Source organism: Apodemus sylvaticus, chromosome 4 (genome assembly GCF_947179515.1).
Source record: "Apodemus sylvaticus chromosome 4, mApoSyl1.1, whole genome shotgun sequence".
In the NCBI taxonomy this organism is placed as follows: domain Eukaryota; kingdom Metazoa; phylum Chordata; class Mammalia; order Rodentia; family Muridae; genus Apodemus; species Apodemus sylvaticus.
The window spans coordinates 333,297-357,190 of NC_067475.1; the positions used below are offsets into that span (position 1 = coordinate 333,297).

The 23,894-nt window shown below is 37.0% G+C and overlaps 1 protein-coding gene across 2 annotated transcripts; it reads right to left on the reverse strand.

Annotated features, from left to right (window-relative positions):
• Positions 1-5,583: 5,583 nt before the first annotated feature.
• On the reverse strand, positions 5,584-23,894 carry Rpe65 (retinoid isomerohydrolase RPE65). 2 transcript variants are annotated; one of them, XM_052178841.1, is made up of 14 exons: positions 23,884-23,894; positions 22,296-22,378; positions 20,076-20,226; positions 17,355-17,462; positions 17,122-17,263; positions 15,475-15,622; positions 13,766-13,847; positions 13,414-13,546; positions 13,180-13,319; positions 12,359-12,488; positions 7,848-7,962; positions 7,664-7,758; positions 7,459-7,570; positions 5,584-5,735 (listed from the first exon to the last, which is right to left on the reverse strand). In XM_052178841.1, the coding sequence occupies exons 1-14, from the start codon at positions 23,892-23,894 to the stop codon at positions 5,584-5,586; spliced, it is 1,602 nt and encodes a 533-aa protein (XP_052034801.1). The 2 variants fall into 2 exon arrangements, with proteins under 2 accessions (XP_052034801.1, XP_052034802.1); XM_052178842.1 differs by lacking the exon at positions 17,355-17,462.

Consider the following 23,894-nt stretch of genomic DNA (forward strand, 5'->3'; position numbering starts at 1 on the left):
CCCTCTATCTGATGTAGGGTTGGTGAATATTTTTTCCCAATTTGTTGGTTGCCGATTTGTCCTTTTGATGGTGTCCTTTGCCTTACATAAACTTTGTAATTTTATGAGGTCCAATTTGTCAATTCTTGATCTTAGAGCATAAGCTATTGGTGTTCTGTTCAGGAACTTTCCCCCTGTACCGATGTCCTCCAGGGTCTTCCCCAATTTCTTTTCTATTAGCTTCAGAGTGTCTGGCTTTATGTGGAGGTCCTTGATCCATTTGGAGTTGAGCTTAGTACAAGGAGACAAGGATGGATCAATTCTCATTCTTCAGCATGCTGACCTCCAGTTGAACCAGCACCATTTGTTGAAAAGGTTATCTTTTTTCCATTGGATGTTTTCAGTCCCTTTGTCGAGGATCAAGTGGCCATATGTGTGTGGGTTCATTTCTGGATCTTCAATCCTGTTCCATTGATCTGCCTGTCACTCTACCAATACCATGCAGTTTTTAACACTATTGCTCTGTAGTATTGCTTGAGGTTAGGGATACTGATTCCCCCAGAAGTTCTTTTGTTGTTGAGAATAGTTTTAGCTATCCTGGGTTTTTTGCTATTCCAGATGAATTTGAGAATTGCTCTTTCTAACTCTATGAAGAATTGAGTTGGGATTTTGATGGGTATTGCGTTGAATCTGTATATTGTTTTTGGCAAAATGGCCATTTTAACTACATTAATCCTGCCAATCCACAGGCATGGAAGACTTTTCCATTTTCTGAGGTCTTCTTCGATTTCCTTCTTCAGAGACCTGAAGTTCTTGTCATACAGTTCTTTCACTTGTTTGGTTAGAGTCATACCAAGATACTTTATATGTGTCATTTCCCTAACTTCTTTCCCAGCCTGCTTAGAGTATAGGAGTATAGGAAGGCTCCTGATTTCCTTGAGTTGATTTTATAACCTGCCACTTTGCTGAAGTTGTTTATGAGTTGTAGGATTTCTCTAGTTGAGTTTTTTTGGGTCACTTAGGTAGACTATCATATCATCTGCAAATAATGATAGTTTGACTTCTTCCTTTCCAATTTGTATCCCTTTGACCTCCTTATGTTGTCTAATTGCCTGAGCTAGTACCTCAAGTACAATATTGAAAAGATAAGGAGAAAGGGGACAGTCCTGTCTAGTCCCTGATTTTAGTAGGATTGCTTCAAGTTTCTCTCCATTTAGTTTGATGCTGGCTACCGGTTTGCTGTATGTTGCTTTTACTATGTTTAGGTATGGGCCTTGAATTCCTGTTCTTTCCAAGATTTTAAGCATGTAAGGATGCTGAATTTTGTCAAATGCTTTTTCCGTATCCAATGAAATGACCATGTGTTTTTTTTCTTTGAGCTTGTTTATGTAGTGGGTTGCATTGATGGATTTCCATATATTGAACCAACCCTGCAAACCTGGGATAAAGCCTACTTGATTATGGTGGATGATCGCTTTTATGTGCTCTTGGATTCAGTTGGCAAGAATTTTATTTAGTATTTTTGCATCAATGTTCATAAGGGAGATTGGTCTGAAGTTCTCTTTCTTTGTTGGATCTTTGTGTGGTTTTGGTATCAGCGTAATTGTGGCTTCATAGAAAGAATTGGGTAGTGTTCCTTCTGTTTCTATTTTGTGGAATAGTTTGAAGAGTATTGGTGTTAGGTCTTCTTTGAAGGTCTGATAGAATTTTGCACAGAAACCATCTGGACCCGTGCTTTTTTTGGTTGGAAGTCTTTCTATGACTCCTTCTATTTCTTTAGGGTTTATGGGACTGTTTAGATGATCTATTTGGCCCTGATTTAATTTTGATATTTGGTATCTGTCTAGGAAATTGTCCATTTCCTCCAGATTCTCCAGTTGTGTTGAGTATAGGCTTTTGTAGTAGGATCTGTTGATTTTTTGGATTTCCTCAGTTTCTGTTGTTATATCCCCCTTTTCATTTCTAATTTTGTTAATTTGGATTCTTTCTCTGTTCCCTGTGGTCAGTTTGGCTGAGGGTTTGTCTATCTTTTTGATTTCCTCAAACAACCAGCTCCTGGATTCGTTGATTCTTTGTTTGGATTCCTTTATTTCCACTTGATTGATTTCAGCCCTGAGTTTGTTGATTTCCTGTTTTCTACTCCTCCTGGAGCTTTGTTTTGTTTCAGGGCTTTCAGGTGTGTCATTAAACTGCTAGTGTATGGTCTCTCCATTTTCTTTTTGGAGGCACTCAGGGCTATAGTTTTCCTCTTAGCACTGCTTTCATTGTGTCCCATAGATTTGGGTATGTTGTGTCTTCATTTTCATTAAATTCTAAAAACTCTGATTTCTTTACTTCTTCTTTGGCCAAGGTGTCATTGAGTATTGTTCAGCCTCTATGTGTATGTGGGCTTTCTGTTGTTTTTGTTGGTATTGAAGACCACTTTTACTCCACAGTGATCTGATAGGAGGCATGGGATTAGTTAGATCTTCTTATATTTGTTAAGATCTGTCTTGTGACCAATTATATGGTCGATTTTGGAGAAGGTACCATGAGGTGCTAAGAAAAAGGTATATTCTTCTGCTTTAGGGTGAAATGTATAAATATCAGTCAAATCCATTTGGTCCAAAGCTTCAATTAGTTTTCCTGTGTCCCTGTTTAGTTTCTGTTTTCCTGATCAGTCCATTGAGGAGAGTGGACTGTTGAAGTCACCCACAATTATTATGTTAGGTGCAATGTGTGCTTTGAGCTTTAGTAAAGTTTCTTTTACGAGTGAGGGTCCCCTTGCATTTGGAGCATAGATGTTCAGAATTGAAAGTTTGTCTCAGTGGATTTTTCCTTTGACCAGCAAGAAGTGTCCTTCCGTGTCTCTTTTGATGAGTTTAGGTTGAAAGTCAATTTTATCTGATATTAGAATGGCTACTCAGGCTCGTTTCCTGAGACCATTAGCTTGTAAGATTGTCTTCCAGCCTTTTACGCTAAGGTAGTTTTTGTCTTTGACACTGAGGTGTGTTTCCTGTATGCAGCAAAATGTAGGGTCCTGTTTCCTTATCCAATCTGTTAGTCTATGTCTTTTTATTGGGGTATTGAGTCCATTGATGTAGAGAGATATTAAGGAACAGTGATTATTACTTCCTATCATTTTTGATGTTAATTTTATATTTCAGTGGTTATCTTCTTTTAGGTTTGATGAAAGAGGACAACTATCTTGCTTTTTCCAGGGTGTACTTTCCCTCCTTGTATTGGAGTTTTCCTCCTATTATTCTTTGTAGAGCTGGGTTTGTGGTAAGATATTGGGTGAACTTGGTTTTGTTATGGAATATCTTGGTTTCTCCATCTATTGTGATTGAGAGTTTTGCTGGGTATAGTAGTTTTGGCTGGCATTTGTGTTCTCTTAGAGTTTGCATGAGATCTGCCCAGGATCTTCTAGCTTTCATGGTCTCTGGTGAGAAGTCTGGTGTGATTCTGATAGGTCTTCCTTTATATGTTACTTGGCCTTTTTCTCTTACTGCCTTTAATATTCTTTCTTTGTTTAGTACATTTGGGGTTTTGATTATTATGTGACAGGACGTATTTCTGCTCAGATCCAGGCTGTTTGGAGTTCTGTACTCTTCTTGTATATTCATGGGCATCTCTCTCTTTAAGTTGGGAAAGTTTCTTCCATAATTTTGTTGAAGATATTTGCTGGCCCTTTCAGTTGTAAATCTTCACTCTCATCTATATCTATAATCTTTAGGTTTGTTCTTCTCACTGTGTCCTGGATTTCCTGGATGTTCTGGGATACAAGCTTTTTGCATTTTGCATTTTCTTTTCCTGTTGAATCAATGGTTTCTATGGTATGTTCAGCATCTGAGATTCTTTCTTCCATCTCTTGTATTCTGTTGTTGATATTTGCATCTATGACCTCTGATTTCTTCCCAAGATTTTCTAACTCCAAAGTTCTCTCTCTTTGTGATTTATTAGTTGTTTCTACTTCTGCTTTTAGATCCAGGATGGTTTTGCTCAGTTCTTTCATTTGTTTGTTTGTGTTTTCCTTTACTTATTTAAGAGATTTTTGTGTTTCCTCTTTCATGACTTCCTCCATTTGACTCACTTTCTCCTGCATTTCTTTAAGTTGTTTTGTGTGTGTGTGTGTGTGTGTTTCTTCTTTATTGGCTTCTATCGCTTGAGACTTATTCTCCTGAATTTCTTTAAGTGATTGTTGTGTTTCCATTATATGGGTTTCTAGCTTATTCATGTTCCCCTGTATTTCTCTAAGAGCTTCATTTATGTTCTTTTTGTGTTCTTCTAGCAGCATCATGACCAGCGATTTTAAATCCAAATCTTGTTGTTCTGGTTTGTTGGCGTAACCAGGACTTGCTGATGTTGGAGATTTTGTTTCAGACACTGCCATATTGCTTAGATTTCTGTTAGTAGCATTCCTGCGTTTGCCCTTTGCCATCTTGTTATCTCTGGTGTTAGTTGGTCTTGTCTCTGGCTGGTGTTTGAGCCTCCTGTGAGGCTGTAAGGCTATTTCCATAACACTGGATGGCTGGGTTTCCCCTCCCCCCAATCAGAGATTGCTGTTGTGCTGCCCTCTTCTTGGGTGCTGTTGGAGCCTTGGTGTTTCCTTCCCCAAGCAATGTTATGCTTGGGTTGTCTCTGTGGACTGAACCTGGTACTGCCTGTCTGCTCTGTCAGAGAGCAAGGATGGCAGTGGGGATCCCTCAGGGCACTGGCCCCACAACTGGCTGGCACACAGAGGAACCACTACTCTCCCAGTTCCTAGGTGCAGGCAGCAGCCTGCAGCTCAGTTGTCTGCCTCCCTGGAGGTCTTATACTCGGGATAGCTCAGTACCTGGGGTGGCCTGTCTCATCTGACTAGGGACAAAGATGGCAACTCCACCTTCTCTGCAGGGCAGAGTACCCGCTTCTGGTGGCCCAAGGAGGTACCGCTGTTCTCCCACTTAATTTTTTTTAATCACTTAATTTTTAAATGAACTACTGTCCAACTCAGAAATTTCTGAAAACACTGCGAAACTGTGCACATCTTTGATGTAAAACCCTGATAGACAAGATGAAATAAACAGAATTTTTTCCTTTTTTTGTTTTATTTTTAAGATTTATCATAAATATATATATATATATATATATATATATATATATATATATATATATATATATATATATATATATGAGTACACTGTAGCTGTCTTCAGACACACCAGAAGGCATTGGATCATATTACAGATGGATGTGTGCTACCATGTGGTCATTAGGAATTGAACTCGGGATCTGTAGAAGGGCAGTCAGTGTTCTTAACTGCTGAGCCATCTCTCCAACCCCTAAAATAAACAGAATTTAATTATATAGTTGGAGCTAACTGGCCTTCTTGGTTTTGCCATTAGAAGAAACATGTCTTGCTAGAATATATTGATGATTTTCTGTATTTTTAAACAAATATTACATTTATTTATTATTTATGGACATATGTGTCTCATCATGTGTCTGTAGAGGTCAAAAGACAACTTCCAGGAGTAAGTTCTGTACTTTCATGATGAGGACCACAGAGATTTAACTCAGGTTTTCAGGCCTGACAACAAGTGATTTTACTCACAGAGCCATTTTTGCTGACTTGGAATAGTTTCATGATCTTTTGAACAGTCCATGGAAGGTCACAGGGATATTAGTCTCCACTTCAGCCCTTGCTATTTCACTCAAGTCTTTGGCATTCAGAACCAGGAGATATGCAGGCTTTTGTCCTGACCCAGGGCTCACCACCACACTCAGAACCACACCTGTTAATTAAGGCAGTGTTGAGATTTTAAAGTCAGGTTTTAAGAATATCTGACATTGAAATTATATAGGTTGTAATGTGGTATTACATTAAGAATAGAGATAAATTATAAATAAGTCACATAGAAAACAATGTGACTTATTGTGATTCTGGTTCTTTAATAACCTGGCTGTGTACTTGAAGGAATATTCTAAGCTCTTTCTTCCTGGACTTGCACTATCCCCAGGAAGGGAGTGACTTTGACACCACAGTTTCTTAATACAATAACCAGATCAAAGAATTGACTCATCAATGTTGACTAAGGGAGCAGATCTTTGTTCTTATTTTTAATATAAGTTATGATTAAATAAACATATACACTATACACTTTAGAACTTTTAAAACAGAAAAGTGTGTTATAAATATAAATTTCAAGACTTATTTGTAAATTGACTTCTTTCAAACAAAATGAAATCCTAGCTTTTATACTTTTCAGTAAATGGTGTGAATATAAAACCACTTATCAGAAAATGGCCACCCAAATTATTTTTCATTTTACTATGGTTTCCCATTTTTTTAAAATTTCAACCCCACAGAATATAATACCTTATTCTGTCTTTGCATTAATGTTTTAAAATTCTTTTATTCTTTTTATGTGTATAGTTATTTTGTCTGCATAACTGTCTATGTACCATATATATTTCTGGTGTCCATAGAGGCCAGAAGAAGGTTCTGAATTACCTGAAGCCAAAGGTTGTGAGTTATAATGTGGGTGCTGGAAATTGAACCCTGTCTTCAACAAGAGCAGGTAGTGCTCTTAACCACTGATTTAACTTTTCAGGATCTCTAGCATTAATGCTTAATCAAGACTGATGCTATGTAATACAGTTGCTTTATTATATGCTATGGCTCTGGTTCTTTCTTAGCTTCAACTTACTAAAACAAACAAATGGGCACTAGAGTCCCAGACGTGCACATTCATTGACCAGCTAAAATATTTTGTTTCTTAGAGCTCCATCTACTTCTTCAGAAATATATTTTGGTGAAGAAAGGCAATTAGAATTTTTGTTATGATGAATTCACAAAATTTTTAGGCAAATGGTTTGATCTATAAAATATCATCTAAGTGAGGTAACCCAATCACAAAAGAATACACATGGAATGCAATCTCTGATAAGTGGATATTAATTAGCCCAGAAGCTCTGAATAACTAAGGCACAAATCGCATAACAAATGACTCCCATGAAGAAGTATGGAGAGGGTCCTGATCCTGGAAAGGATTGATCTAGCATTGGAGGGGAATATAAGGACAAAGAAAAAGGAGGAAGGTGATTGGAGAATGGATGGAGAGAAGAAGGTTTATGGGACATATGGGGAGGGGGGGATCTGGGAAAGGGGAAATCATTTGGAATGTAAACAAAATATAGAAAATAAAAATATTTTTAAAAAAGGAATTGTTTTTATGCTCTTTCTCATCCTTTCCATTCAAAGCTTCACTATGACACAGAAGGTGTTTTATTGTCACATTTTGTTTTTGTTTTTGTTTTGATTGGTTGCATTTTGTTTTTTCTAGTAGCAATCTATAAGACCTGACCACAGAAATTCAGTTTTTTGGTGCAATTCCATTCAGTTTAAGAACCACCCTTTAAAAGTTAGTAAATAATCAGCCCAACCCCTTTCCTAATAGAGAACACACTGAATTTCAATATAGAGGAAAGTCCAGACACACTCATTGCTTCCATTACCATCATCTTCTTCCAGAGCATCGGGTTGAGAAACAAAGATGGGTTCAGATGGGTAAGAATCCGGCTCTTGCCACATCCAGATTTCTTTAGTTTTGACATTCAGCTTACAGAGCTGCTTATGCCCAAGAAAAAGCAATTATTAATGAGCTGCTTTACTTGACTAGCATATGAATCAAAGATCTATTGGATGTTAGTACTTTATTACCTTGTCTGGAACAAAGTGATTCAAGCCAAGTCCGTATGCATAAGTGTAAGGTTTCCCCCCACATTTCTGGTAATTGATTTGAGGAAATTCAAAGGCTTAAAAACAGAACACGGGTACAGGAAAATTCAATATCTTTAAGTAGATCATCGATTTCCCTTCTCAGTTTTTTTCTAGATCACCTTACCTTGACGGGGCCCTGAAAAGAGAACCTCAGGTTCCAGCCATATGGTCTCATCACTGCACAGAATGGCTGTGGCAGTTGTATGGGGGAGTGTGACTAAATTTCTGCCCATGTCGACCTAAGAAAGACGATAACAGAGACCACAGTGAGAAGGGAAAGAAATTCAAGTATCTGTAAATGCAGACTTCCCAAACATTTCCTCTTTTCAGAGGTCACCATGTAAGGAACAACAACAAAAACAACCAGACAAGAAGACTGGCTACTGTATTGGCATTGGAAGTCTCTCAGATGCCATACTGTTAGGTTATAAGTAAGCTGCTGGAAACATATTGTTCAGGGTTAAATGTCTGTCTCTAACGTGACAACCGTATTGATTAGCTTAAAAATCTCAATCATGGTCTTATACTTCAGAATAGGTGGCACATGACATTGTCCTGTTCTAAAAGTCTATTCTTTCATGCACCCAATCAGTCAGGCAAGTCAGTTTCTTAATTAACTTGTGTGCTAGGCACCATGCTAGGTAATAGGAGGGGAAAGTTTGTTAGGGGGCAGTGAAGCTTATGTTCTATTTAGAGATTAACAAATACACTTAATAAAGTGTATAGTGTACCATAAATATAGAAATAAAAATACAATAGTAAAAGGATTCAAAGAGTGAAGAATTTGTGGGTTGAAAATTTAACATGGGGTCAGAGTAAGTTTCTTTGTAAAAGTGGCATTTGATACAAACTCTTAGATGAGGAAATCTGCAATGCACTCAAGTAGGGAAGGAAAAAACTGTCCTAATCTTGGAGAATGGTACTGAAAATGTTCCAGGAGTACCAAGGATAAGTGTGATGGTAAATTTCAGAATAGATGCTGGTGAGTGGTAGACTAGACAGCAGGAATCAATTCTTTTCTGATCACTTTGATTTCATTTCAGATGAAGAGAAAGCATCATCGTCATTACATATGAAGCTCTAAAAGTAGGAGGTTTAATAGTGGGGAGAGGAAGATCTAAAATATTTAACTAGCAAAGTAAGACAATATATGAAGTTAGGAAATGAAACAGTAAGACTTGTGGTCAGACATTTAAAGTTGAACCAACTAACATGACTGTGTTTGTAACACTTAAATTTAAATGAAGAGGTACAAATATGGAGAAGATAGATAATCTAATTGAACTACAGTGTGATTTTGACAAATTTGATAAAGAATGATTATCTACACGGATGTTGTTCATAATTGTTGACCCTGCAAAATGACTTGAGTGAGACAGGAAAGGGAGTATTTCTAGGTCATAAAGGATATTAAGTGGTATGCTCAATGGAAGGAAATTTATAGTAGGAGTGATAGCAGGACAGGTAGCTGTAGACATCATGTATATTGTGTAAATATTATCCACGTATTATTCTAATGCTGATTTCTCTGCCCCCATATCTGGTTGCAATCCAGATATGGCATTGTTATGTTTATTCTAAAAATTTCTGGTTTCAATGCTGTATAAATATTTCTCCTCATTTATTCTCTGACTTGTCAATAAAAGCTGGTCTGCTAATGGATGAGCAGCATAAAGAGTAGGTCTGGACTGCTAAGCCCAGCTAGGGGAAAGGAGAAAAGAAGGGAGAATTTGCCATGAGAGGAGGGATCAGGAGATACCATGGGAACATACCTGGAGCAGGGAAAGCCATATCAATACTGAAATGCAAGTACCTCTGGTATTTGGCCGTGAGGAGCCAGTTTAATTTAGAGGATTAAAATAAATTAATACTGTTCAGCTATTGTGCCACTGATCAACTAAATCTCATAGTCTTTGGCTCATTTATTTGGAAGCTAGCCAGGATAAAGGAGAAATTATCGCTTTTAAAATTGCACTAACAGGCCACATTGCAGTATAAAAGGCACAGCTAGAGCATGGAGTAAATGGGATTGAAAGAGCACTGAAATTGCAGAAGAGCATTTATATTCTAAAAGAGAGTTTACCTTTAGATTCTGTATTACCCATTCTGCTCTCCATGCCATTTCCAGAGGTACCCATCTCTCTCTCTCTCTCTCTCTCTCTCTCTCTCTCTCTCTCTCTCTCTCTCTCTTTCACATACACACACACACACACACACAAACCATATACACTTATACTCCCTCAACAATCTCTTACCAATTATATGTTATCCAGAGTCTGGTAAAGAAAGCCCCTTTATATCTCTCACTCCAATACTTCTTTCCAGCTGTCCTTAGAAACCCCCACCTCTCCTCTGCTTTCAATGAAGCATCCTACGGACTTTGTTAAATACTGTCTACTCTCCAGGTTATTAGTTTCTTTTGACAATCACTTCTCTGCTATAGTGTTCATGTTTACTTTATCAAAAGAGTATTTAAGCCTCAACTTTGAGGTTCATGTTTTTTAAGGTTCTTATTTATATATTAATAATTTTGTATGCTATTTCTCTTTCCTACTGCATTTATTTCAGTTACCAAATTTTCAAAAGAATATTATAAACTCCTCCACTAACTGTCTAATAGTATTATTTTTGTTGTCTAATGTCATTTTCAAATTTATAGAAAAACAAGTTTCCTTAGGGTTGTTTTGATTTGCATTTCTCTAATGATTAATGATGTTGAACATTTCTTAAGATGCTTCTCAGCCATCCGAAGTTCTTCATGTGAAAATTCTTTGTTTAGCTCTGTACCCCACTTTTTAATAGGGTTATTTGGTTCTCTGGGTTCTACCTTCTTGAGTTCTTTGTATATATTATATATTAGCCCTCTGTCGGATTTAGAGTTGGTGAAGATCCTTTCCCAACCTGTTGGTTGATGTTTTGTCCTTTTGACAGTGTCCTTTGCCTTACAGAAACTTTGTGGTTTTATGAGGTCCCATTTGTCAATTCTTGATCTTAGAGCTTAAGCTATTGGTGTTCTGTTCAGGAACTTTCCCCCTGTGCCCATGTCCTCAAGGGTCTTCCCCAGTTTCTTTTCTATTAGTTTCAGTGTGTTAGGTTTTATGTGGAGGTCCTTGATCCACTTGGAGTTGAGCTTAGCACTAGGAGATAAGAATGGATCAATTCGCATTCTTCTGCAAGTTGACCTCCAGTTGAATGAGCACCATTTGTTGAAAAGGCAATCTTTTTTTCCACTGGATGCTTGCAGCTCCTTTGTTGAAGATCAAGTGACCATAGGTATGTGGGTTCATTTTTGGGTCTTCAATCCTATTCCATTGATCCGCTTGCTTGATATTGTACCAATACCATGCAGTTTTTATCACTATTGCTCTGTAGTAATGTTTGAGGTCTGGGATACAGATTCCCCCCAGAAGTTCTTTTACTGTTGAGAATAGTTTTTAGCTATCTTGGGTTTTTTGTTATTCCAGATGAATTTGAGAATTGCTCTTTCTAGCTCTATGAACTGAGTTGGGATTTTGATGGGGATTGCATTGAATCTGTAGATTGCTTTTGGCTAGGATGTGAAGAAAGAGGAACACTCTCCTCCACTGCTGGTGGGATTGCAAGATGGTGCAACCACTTTGGAAATCAGTCTGGCGGTTCCTCAGAAATCTGGGCATGACACTTCTGGAGGACCTTGCTATACCACTCCTGGGCATATACCCGGAGGATTCCCCAGCATGCAATAAGGACACATGCTCCACTATGTTCATAGCAGCCCTATTTGTAGTAGCCAGAAGCTGGAAGAAACCCAGGTGTCCCTCAACAGAGGAATGGATACAAAAAATGTGGCATATTTACACAATGGAGTACTTACTATTCAGCCATTAGAAACAACGAATTCATGAAATTCTTAGAAAAATGGATGGAGCTGGAGAACATCATACTAAGTGAGGTAACCCAGTTTCAAAAAATCAATCATGGTATGCACTCACTGATAAGTGGATATTAGCATAGAAACTTTGAATCCCCAAGACATAATGCACATATTAAATGATGTCCAAGAAAGATAGAGGAGTGGCCTCTGGTTTTGGAAAGACTCAGTGCAGCAGTATAGGGGAATACCAGAACGAGGAAGTGGGAAGGGGTAGATGGGGGAACAGGGGGAGGAAAGAGGGCTTATGGGACTTTCGGGGATTGGGGAGCCAGAAAAGGGGAAATCATTTGAAATGTAAATAAAGAATATATCGAATAAAAAAAAAAAGAAAAAAAGAAAAACACGTTTGTTTTTTTTTTTTGCCAATGGGTTGAAAACCTGCTTTCTGATCCTTCATTTCTGCAGAATTTAAAATTATTTAGGATATTTGTATAACTGTCAAAGGATGCTTTAATCACTGGGTCTGTAGTTATTAAAGAAGTATGGTTTCAAAGGGATTTTGTGAGTGAAAAGGCCACAGAATTTGAAATAAAAAACCTACATATCTTGGCTCTGTAGAAGTCAAAATCACACCATTCTTTTGAGCTTCAGTTTCCTCATTTTTAAAATAAGAGGTTTAATTATGGTTTTTAAAAACTCCTCCCATATCTGAAATTTCAGGATTAAATGTATAAACAGTACAGTTTCCAAGTGAGTTGAGACACACATAAATAGAAAGTTACCTTGTCAATTGTCAAAGGAAGTACGTATCTCCTGACTTCAGGCTGAGGAGCCTTCATAGCATTTCTTTTTACTTCTTCCCAATTCTCACGCAAATTGGCTAAATATAAGTAATTATAAACAAATTCAAACCTGTGAAAACAAGAAGTCAAACATGAACACAATTACAAATAATGAAAGAGGGTCTAATGTAGCATGACTGACCTTGAACTTAAGATCTTCTTGCCTCTTCCTCCCAAAGGTTAGTATTTAATCACCCACACCTAGATGGTGACTCATGCCTTTGAAAGCACATATGTTTGATTGTTCCTTAGATCACAACTCAGATTGCTATTGACAGAAATAAGGTCAGAGTCATTTCCTCCTCCTACTTGGTGAGGGAAAATAAAAAGGCTTACCTCATGGATATGCTGCAGTAACAGCAGCTTTACATACTCTTTGTTCTGTCCCATTGTCTCCACTCTGTGTCTTTAGGAGTCAATCTATTTTTAATGACTAGCCTGAGAATAGCATTTCTGTTTCTATTATTTAGAATGAGAGAGGAGTCAAGGCACTTTATAGACCTCAAAAACTTTTCATTTTCAGGCCTGGTTTAGATCAAGTTGGTTTTCAGTATTAACTCTAGCTCTAATGGTTAGTCTGTCTCTGATTTTCTAAACTCTCTGGTCATTATCATTGCACTTTTTCCTTATTTCATACAACTTCCTTTTTTTCTTTTAAATATAGGATTAACATTAAACAACAATGACTTGCATATTTATTAAGGCACTTTGTTTCCAGAAGAAATTGGGGAATTGGACATTTATTCAACATATTTTTTTACCCTTTCCAGCAACAGAGATCCACAATAAGAAAGCCACTGTCCTCATAAGTATTGATATGATGGAAGAGATTGAAAGGGGAGGTCCTGTATTTGTTATTGAAATATTTTCTTCTTTTTTTGTCAGCAACATGAAGCCAAACCTGGTAAAGTAAGGAAATGTTTTGATAAATGTTAAGGGAAAAATTATAAAATACTTTCCTCAGAATCACAATGTAGCAAATGGATCATACATACCCCCATGCTTTCATTGGACTCAAAGCAGTCCATGTAGTTAGCTCCCCAAAGACTCCACGAAGAAAGAAACTTGAAAAGGTTAATTTTGACTGGAGTCTCCACAAAAACGATATAGTTGGGAGTCAGACCAAAACTATTCAGAAACACAAATGAGCTTGTGAATAGAAGAGCTAGTTCTCAGTTATGGGTGGGCAGGGATCTACAAAAAGTATATTTAGTTACTCAGATCTACAATGCTTACATGGAATTAATTGGCTTTAAACTTAGTTTTTTACAAAGACCTTCCAGATCGGGATTGGTATCACAGGTAGGCAAAGGGACATCTTTAAATTTAAGCTGTCCTTCAAATTACCTGTGTACATAAGATGGCTTGAACCGATCACTGCAGGGGAACTGCACAACAACTTCTGCCTTGTTTATTGGATCTTCTTTGTCTGAAATAAAGTGGTTTTAAAGGCTTTAGAAAAATTTCTTCTTCGTCTTCTTTCTTTCTATCTTTCTTTCTTTCTTTCTTTCTTTCTTTCTTTCTTTCTTTCTTTCTTTCTTTCTTTCTTTCTTTCTTTCTCTTCTTCTTCTTCTTCTTCTTCTTCTTCTTCTTCTTCTTCTTCTTCTTCTTCTTCTTCTTCTTCTTCTTCTTCTTCTTCTTCTTCTTCTTTTTCCTTCTACTTTTTTATGTAAAACATTCAAAACAACTTATATAAGCAAAAATACATTTTCATATGTGGATTTTTTTCAGAGCTTGTTTTCATTTTCTCAGTCATTGTGATATCCTAGTAGAATTTTATGTTGTTAAGGGGGTCTTGAGTGAGGGGTGGTTACCTAAGGGTTCCACCAAGTTCCTTCTCGGGTAAGGACAAACAATTGTATGCCTTAGAAAGAAGACTCACTCAGGAAAATGTAGTGACAGCTGGAGAGCAAGGAGCCATTGTTAGCTAGAGAACTGAAAGAGAGGACAAGAATACAACAGCTGATGGTTATAGACAGAAAATAATAGGTACAGATCTTAGGGCACCTGGTGGAATGGAAGGAAATTATGGGCTGAAAAGGGAAAAAAGACATACTAGACAAAGATAGAATTAAAGAACAGACTCCCCAAACTTAACTTTAGTTGGCAAACTACTTCTATTGAGGGTATAGAACAGACTTCAGAGGTTGGAATCTCATCTTTGGTTTGGGGTAGGGCATTTTATAGGCTCTTGCGATCCCTTAGGGTTTTCTTTTCTGATTGGTCCTGGCCTTGATATCTTGTCTTTAATATTTTATTCCCCTTCAGCCTGCTATTTACAGTTAGAAACAGTTTCAATCTCTTCCAAGAAGAGGGCTATCCTCCATCCCAGGAGACCAAATAGTTCTACATATGATACCAGTATTGTTTTCCAAATCTGCCCACATTTTGGTGAATTCTCTTTCTTGTGAAGCTACACTGACCTAGGAAAATCTTGATAGCAGCACATTTGAAAAAGTGCACAGGGAAGAGTATATAGAGTCACATTTTACAGCAAGTAGAGGTCACATTTAAGTCCAAGCAAACAAAGCAGTGCTTTAGAGTGGGCAAAGTGCTCTTTGGCATTGCAAAGTTCCTTAGAACTATAGTATGGATGAATAGTATCAACAGCTCTGTCCAATAAATGCTAGACACTCTAAAGTTTACAGATGAGAAAATAATGTGAATGACTTCTTAAATAATGTTATCAACCTTACTCCCTATAATTTTCAGTCATTCCATATAAAGATTTTTAGCTGAAGATTTTGCTTGGAATAAGAATAAGGTCTCAATAAATATTTTATAGAATTAGATTCATCAAATTTATATTTGATATAATTAATATTTAAAGGCACTAGATTTTGAAACATTGTAGAATAGAACTTGACTCCTTGCTTTCTCTATTTTGAAGACATCATTGTTTACTGTCCTGCCTTTGGACATTAGTCACCTAATTAGAGTAAATCTTATTAAATTAGAGAGTAATCTTGATACTATGATCTAGATAGTATCAATGATACTTTTTTCAATGATAGGAACACCTTTTTCCCCTACTAAAGGGAAGATTACAACCTTACCTGCTTTGAGTGGAGGGATCTTAATAATGTTGTAGGCAACTGTAAAATTTTTCCCAAAGCAATTGCCAATGTTGTAAACTGTTCCATCACTTTCAATATGTGGATGAGCAGTGGCACCATTGACAGAAACATAGTTGCAAAGATCAACCTGTGGAATGAAAGACAAAACTTGAGGATCCTTTCAGTTTCAGTTGCACACTGGGTATATGCTGAGGTCAGTAAACTAATACTGGACATTGAGGTTGAGGTCAATAAACTAATGGTATAATATATAAACTCCTTTATTCTAATTATTTGAAAATGAACATCACATTAATGTTCTTATAGTCCTGAATTCCATGATTGGTTCCCTATTTAGCCTTTATTGCTTCCCAATCCCAAGTAAATACCTTAAAGTATAACTGCTTGTATAATTTGTTTGAGCAAACACTTTCAGTAGTTTTCAAATAGAAAAACAGTTTATTTCAAATTTCTAGCTTAGTATTCTAGCTTTTGGTTTCACCCTATTATGTCCCACTACTCCTCTTTAAACCATCTACACTTCTAGATTACTAGTTCTGAAAGTGTTATTGTCCCCTATCTGAGATATCAGAGCCATTTTTGAATTTCATAGTGATCAAGGACATTTCTGGAATTAAGATAATAAAGTCAGGATCATCATGTTTTTTCAGTGTATGGGACAGCCTACATTGAAGAGTCATCTCCTGTCTAAAACTTTCATAGAGAATTGCTGCAGGTTTAGCATAAAAAAGATTATTCTCAGTTTCTGCAAAAATGTTTTCCCATCTCTGTTACTTCAATCATACAACCCCTCAATCTAGAATATTCTTTGACCAAATTCACTGAAGTTACATGTACTCAGATGAAATGAAAGAGTTTAAACTTTGATATCATCTTTTTCAACCTAAACAAATGCCTTGAGTCACACTTTTGTATTTGTTTCCCTTAGGTTCACATTTTCTTAAAAGATTTATCACTTTCTGAATCCTACTATAGTGTGCCTCTTTGATTTCCCCATCTAGAAGTTAAGCTTACTAAAGACAAGCACAATACTTTGCAAACATATGTTAGTACATACTGATTGAGATTCTGTGTCTATTATAAGTATTATTCTTGAAAAATACAAAGTGTATCATTTTCCAATATTTTGATCAATACTATTTTATTTAAAATATAGCTTTATTTCTAATAAATATCTATAAAAAGGGACAAATTGGTGCAGCAAAGTTGCTTAGGATAACCAATGGCAGGTATTTAATATTAATAGCTGTTATTTTTAAGACTGCTACACATTGGATCCAAGCTAGCCTATTATACCTGAAGGTCAGAGGCAGTGATGTACTACTCATTGATATATCTCTTATACATTACAGAAGTTTTAATACATGGGAAGGTGTCACAAAACATTTGTTTTACAAATGAACAAATGTAGGTTGTTTTAATGGTTTCCTCCCATTTGTGTATTCCAAATGTCATAAATTAAGAAATAAATTCCATCCTGTGTTAAATATCTCATTGCTGGGGACCAGCAAGAAGTTGAAATTTATTCTGTCTCATTGTTCTTTCTGTCAAATTTATCCTAATGTTTTAATTCTAAGTTTCCAATTTTATGTGCTTGAGTGATGTCCCCTAAGCACAGTATCCTACCTGCTTAATCGTCTCCAAGGTCTCTGGGTTAATCTTTGTGATAAAGTTTGTCTCTGTGCATGCATAGTAATCTTCTCCCACTGGGTAGACATTTACAAGGGCATTGTCAGTAACCTCTACTCCTCGAAAGTAAGAAAAAAACCTGCAGAAGCAAATGAATTTTGCAGTTCAGTAACTTTAAAACTACATGAACAAAAGGGGGCTAACATAAAATGTAGTTTGGTTCCATTAACCTGGAAAATATATTCTTGCAGGGGTCTGGGAAAGCACAGGTGCCAAATTCTGTTATGACAATCCTCTTCTCAGTCATTGCTCGAACATAAGCATCAGTGCGGATGAATCTGAAGAATATTGAGAAATGGGAAAAAGAATACAAGCAGGCTATTCGTTCAAGACACATGAAGCTGAGAGTCAGTGTGTTTTCATCAAATTGAAATCATGAATCTCCTCAAATGATCGATAGAGAAACTAAGGCACTGATAGTTAAGTAGTTGACATATTATTGTGACATTGGTCAGAGTTAGAAAAAGTAAGTGATCTTTATCATGGTGGGTAGTTTTTGTCAACTTGACATAAACTAGAATTCTTTGGGAAAAAAAAAAACCTTTCATTGAAAAGATGCATCCATCAGATTTCCTGTAGGCAAGTTCATGGGACATTTTATCAAATTAATGATTGATTCAGGAGAGTCTAGACCACTGTGGATGGTACCACTGTGCAGGTAATACAAGAAAACACTAGGCTGGAATGGTGGCTCAGTCATTGAGATCATTGGCTGCTCTTCCAGAGGACTTGGATTCAATTCCCAGCACCCATGTTTTAGACTCACAACCAGCTATCTATAACTCCACTCCCAGGAGATATGACATGATCTTCTGGTTTCTTCAGGTACTGCATGAATATGGTATACAGATATACATGCAGGCAAACATACACATAAAATAATATTTCCAAAACATTTTGTAAAGAAAGGAGAGAGAGGTAGAGAGAAGAAGGAGGAGGAGGAAGAGGAAGAGTAGGGGGAAGAAGAAGAAGAAGAAGAAGAAGAAGAAGAAGAAGAAGAAGAAGAAGAAGAAGAAGAAGGAGGAGGAGGAGGAGGAGGAGGAGGAGGAGGAGGAGGAGGAGGAGGAGGAGGAGGAGGAGGAAGAGGAAGAAGAAGAGGAAGAAGAAGAGGAAGAAGAAGAGGAAGAAGAGGAGAAGGAGGAAGAGGAAGAAGAAGAAGAGGAAGAAGAAGAGGAAGAAGAAGAGGACGAAGAAGAAGAAGAGGAAGAAGAAGAGGAAGAAGGAGGAGGGAGGAGGAGGAGGAGGAGGAGGAACAAACCATTAGATAGTATACAATATTCCTTTTGGTCTGTGTTCCATATCTTGTTTCCTTCCTGCCTTGGCTTCCCCTGGTAATGAATTGTAAAGATGAAATAAACACCTTTCCTACTCAAGTTTTCCTTGGTTGTGATGTTTATCACAGAAATAGAAAACAAGCTAGAACATCTGGATACTTCATACATATAGCTCATCACATTATAGGACACAGTGTGATGGATCATATTCTTTTCATTTCTTTGACTTTGTATTTCTCTTTAATTTTAAAATTTATTGTATACTTTAAAATTTAGTTTTTATTGAATTTTATCTCTTCTACAGGGTGATCTGTGAGCTATTTCCTAGACCACCTGGAAAATGCTATTTGAGGCTTGCCATATGGAGGGCAAAGTAAATTTTGATTTTGTGCTTTTGTAAAGAGGATTGTATATGGAAGTTTACATTAGAAGTTATATGAAAGCTTTGTCTGAAATCCAAAATTGCTTTCCTAGAAAAACTTATACTTGGCAGTCCCTGACTCTCTCTTGTCACAGTTCAAATCCTATTTCCTATTTCCTCTTACTCTTCCTTTGATGTCCCTTCAAAATGCTTGAAATTCATGGTGATCATAACACTAACGGGCCTGAATATTCAAATAAGAATCAGGGTATTTACTGTGTTGTTATGGGAGCTTCTTAGAATGATGGCTTTAGCAATAACTCTTCATTGTTGTTATTAATAAAACTATTATATGTATGTGTGTTCTGCTTGCACATATGTCTATGTACTACATGTGTGCCTGTTGCCCACAGAGGCGAGAAAAAGCATCAGATTCCCTTGGTCTAGAGTTGCAGACAGTTGTGAGCAGTAGATGCCATGGGTCCTCTGTCCTCTGAGTCATTGTTCCAACCCTTTAGCAAATAACTCACTAAATACTTTCTCTTTGTCTGTCTCTTTCTCTCTATGTCTCTTCTCTCACTCCTCCTCACGTCTCTATCTAGTGTTTCTGGGGAACCTTCTTCAAGTTCTTACAATTTTTTAAGTGCGCGTGAATTAGTATGAGGCTTAATGGCATGTGCCCTCACCTTTTATGCCATCTTACCAGCTGCTATCTCAGACCTTTCTGGTGCTAAAAAAATGAAAGGAATCTACATAACCCAATACTCTAATAATCACAACAGTAATAGCGGCTTTTGGTTTTACTGCATTATTACTGAGTTACATGTTTTATTCTCATTTAGTCATGGGTAGATTCTATAGAGTAGATTCCACCATTTCTTTCATTTTACAGATGACAAAATAATTAGAGGCTAATAATTCTCTGCCAGATGCTATCAGTCAAGACACAATGGTGCCTGGTGGATTCAGGATTTGAAGAGAGTCATGTTTGGCTCTGAGCTCTTGACCCCCATTATCTCATTTTAGCATTCTCAGGTGACTGTTCAAATATACAGACCTGGTTAGACCATGAAGAAAGAAGAAAGAAGAAAGAAGAAAGAAGAAAGAAGAAAGAAGAAAGAAGAAAGAAGAAAGAAGAAAGAAGAAAGAAATGAATTTAGGTCTTCTCTGCATTCATGAAGGTGTAAGTTCAAACAGGAGAACTGAGATAGGCTCTACTCTGGTGAGGTCAGTCATGGAACACAGTGCTGACTTACCTTCTGTGGTATGAGACATGGCCTTCCTTAAAGTCAAACTTGTGCAAAAGGGCTTGTCCATCAAACAGGTGATAGAAAGGCTCAGATCCAACTTCAAAGAGCCCTGGCCCACATCGGAGGAGACTGCCAGTGAGCCAGAGGGGAATCCTGCCTGCAGCAAAGTGAGATATCAGGTGGTACTACCTACTAGATTCCCTGGTTTCCTGCTTGTCATTTGTAAGCTTACCTCTAGATAGAACATCAGTTTATCTTATGCAATTTGGTGGATTAAAAAGTACAACGATAGACTTTAGGGGCATGAGTCAAATTACTAAAACCAGGTGTGTTTATTTAAAAAAATGCAATTTTTTGAAATAGGGTGCTTTGATGGTCTATACTCAGTTAAACAGTCCAAGCTGGCCTCATATTTTTGCCTCTGTCTTTTGAATGCTGAAATTAAAGATGTGCACTACTATATCCATCAAGAAGGAACCTTTTAACTAAAGCAACAAGAATGTTGGCTGTGTTTTTAAAATCTAAAACTCCCATTTATCTTAGGATATAAATGAGCACCTTTTATGAAATTCAATCTTTGTGGCAGATAAGGTACAGGGATGAATGTCAGGACCTGAATTCAGATGTAGAATTATCCTCCTGCTTTCTCTGAGAGCTTTTGTTTCCTCATCAAAAAATGAAGGACATCAATATTGTCATTGGGGACTTCCATCTTCCACAAACTCATTATCAGTCCTCTCATTCCTAGAAAAGTATGTTTGCTCAATCCTTACCAGGTATTTATTTTAAAACAAATAGATTATTTGCTAAATATTAAGTTCAACCACCAAACAGACATTAAATAAAAATTAGAAAACAATATTTGTTTTGACTGAAAGCTAATGTTTGATATTAAACCTAGACTGTAATGCCACCATCTAGTCGAGGAGTATTCACTTCTCTCCTTGTCTTTTTATAGAGCATAAAACAGAGGAAAGATGTACAACCAGTGATATTTCACATAGCATCCTGTTATACATAGCAAGGTATGAGTCACATGAGTTCTTTGGACAGAGTTGATGATATTAATAGTGATTACTGTCTATTGCTTACTTGGTATCAGATACAGGATGAGTCATTATACCTAAAGTACCTTAGTCTTTACAATATCCCCGTAAAATAAATGTTGGTCTTTAGAAAGTGAAGGAATTGAAGCATTAAAGTTTTTAAGCCACTAATAGGATTCACAGATGGTGAAACTATAGGACTGTAACAGCACTGTCATCTGCAGGTGCTTCTGATATGACAGGCATGACACCACTACTCTTCAAAGCAAAACTCTCATATACTTGTCAATAGGCTCTTTTAAGGTTTTTGTGGAACAGACACTTAAAAGACATTTTCTGTTGGAAGGCACTGAACAGTGCCATATTGAAGATGACAAAATTGTAATCTTTATTCTTAAGAAATTTTAGTTAAGTAACATGTTTTTACACTGAGGAAATAAGAGAGGAGGTAAATAAGGGGAGATGATTTTATCTTTATAGTTTTGTTTTTATTTGTTTCTTAAAACAGAACATCTGTGTGGCCTGGGCTATCCTGCTCTTTACTCTATAGACACAAACTCATGGTGACTTGCTGTCTATGTCTCCTGAGTGCTGGGGTTAAAAGTTTGTGCCACTATCTTCTGGCAGGAGAAGGGTTATAATATCAAAACCCAAAGTTCAAAAGTAACATCAGAAGCAATTCTCAAAGCCTTGAGTGTCTTAAATCTGATTTTCCCCCATCCTATTCTTCATTTTCTCCTGGTTTTAGATCCTTATGATGAATAAAGACCATTCACTCTCTCTATATATGTATAGACATGTGTCAAAGGAGGCATGTGGAAGTCAGAAGACAATTTGTGGTTGGGCTGGTCAAAATTCACTAGTCATACTAGGCTGATATACATGCTTATTTTATTTAGTAAAAAATTTTAGAAGGCAAAACAAACATTATGAGCTCCACATTTCCTTCCCTGTATTGTAGAAACAGAATCAGTATTTAGAGACCTTAATGAATCTGAAGGCTGAGAAAAATTATCTTGACAGAAAAGAAAGCTCTCAGAAGAGTCAGACTTTGGTAGCTTGAACCCAGTACTCAGAGGACAAAGCAAGAAAGGTGTCATGGTTTACACTAACCTAGGCTATACAGCAAGATGCCAGTTTAGAAGCAGTTTAGAAGCAAAATAAGATCAATGAGACCAACCTGTGACATGAGCTGTTAGTGGTGAGGACAGTTCCTCCACAGTTTCAAATAGTTTCTTGTAGCCACCAGCAGGGTGTTCAATTCTGAAATGTCAGGGTTGTGAGAAAAAGCACAGGTTGATTCTTACTTACCTGACTACTGACTTACCTGATTACTTACTGACCCTCCGGAATACAGGAGTATTCCGGAGGGTCAGAGGAAGTGCCTCTGTTTTGGAGAAAGGCGTTTTTTTTTTTTTTTTTTTTTTTTTTTGTTTTTGTTTTTTAAATTTTTTTTATTCGATATAATTTATTTACATTTCAAATGATTTCCCCTTTTCTAGCCCCCCCACTCCCTGAAAGTCCCGTAAGCCCCCTTCTCTTCCCCTGTCCTCCCTCCCACCCCTTCCCAGTTCCCCGTTCTGGTTTTGCCGAATACTGTTTCACTGAGTCTTTCCAGAACCAGGGACCACTCCTCCTTTCTTCTTGTATCTCATTTGATGTGTGGATTATGTTTTGGGTATTCCAGTTTTCTAGGTTAATAACCACTTATTAGTGAGTGCATACCATGATTCACCTTTTGAGTCTGGGTTACCTCGCTTAGTATGATGTTCTCTAGCTCCATCCATTTGGGCGTTTTTAAGAACTTCTTCCAGTTCACCTGTAGCCCAGCCTACTTAGGGTTTTATGAGGAAGGGCTCAGGCCCTTCCTTTCATGTCAAAGAGAATATTGCCACTTTTAATAAAAATGTCCATATTGTCCAAATCCTACTTTATGCAGTTTTTATGCTTCTGAAAACATATCAATTAAACCAACTGTGTTCACGTCTATTCATGAATTGTGACACAAGATTCTTTTCAAGAACTATCTGCCTAAAGACACCCAACTGAGGCACTCCTTACCTTCTTATGGACTCATTCATTCACATAAAATATGACCAGCATTCAGAGCCAGGTGCCCCACCCTTTTTATTCACCACATTATACTATTAGTTCTTCCCATCATCTCATGTCTCTACCAATCCTCAAGAGTTAAAGTACATTCAAGAGGAAGATCGAGGGACTCAAGTTCTATACTTGTTTGTGTGTGCCTACTTGTGTCTTGTCTTTTATTCCATTTTATAACGTCTTAAAGTGCAGTCCTAACTAGCTAGACCTTCTAATTCTAACTACATTTTATCAAGCACTTATTATTAGACAGTTTATAAAAAGAATTTCATATTGTACTATAACATTTAAATCTCTCAGCAACACAGTGTGGTAAGTAGTATTATGATATCACTCCTGTATTTGGAAAAATCTTTAAAAGTTAAGTAATTTAGACTTAAAAGCATATGTAATTTGCCAAAGCCACACAGGTAGGAATTGGCTAGGATAGACATGAAATTCATATCTGTGTTCATAACTGCCTTCCAGGCCTATTGCAAATCATATAGATCTCACCATCATCTAAATGTGAACTTTGTATATTCTGTTCACTGCAGGAAGAAGTATCTCCAGCTAGGCCTAAGAGTTGTCTTAAGCAAGCTAATACTATCTTTCTATAAAATCCTGAAATAGACCATTTACCATCACAAAGTCATGATAGAAGCTCTCTCAGAGATACTTACTGGATCGACAT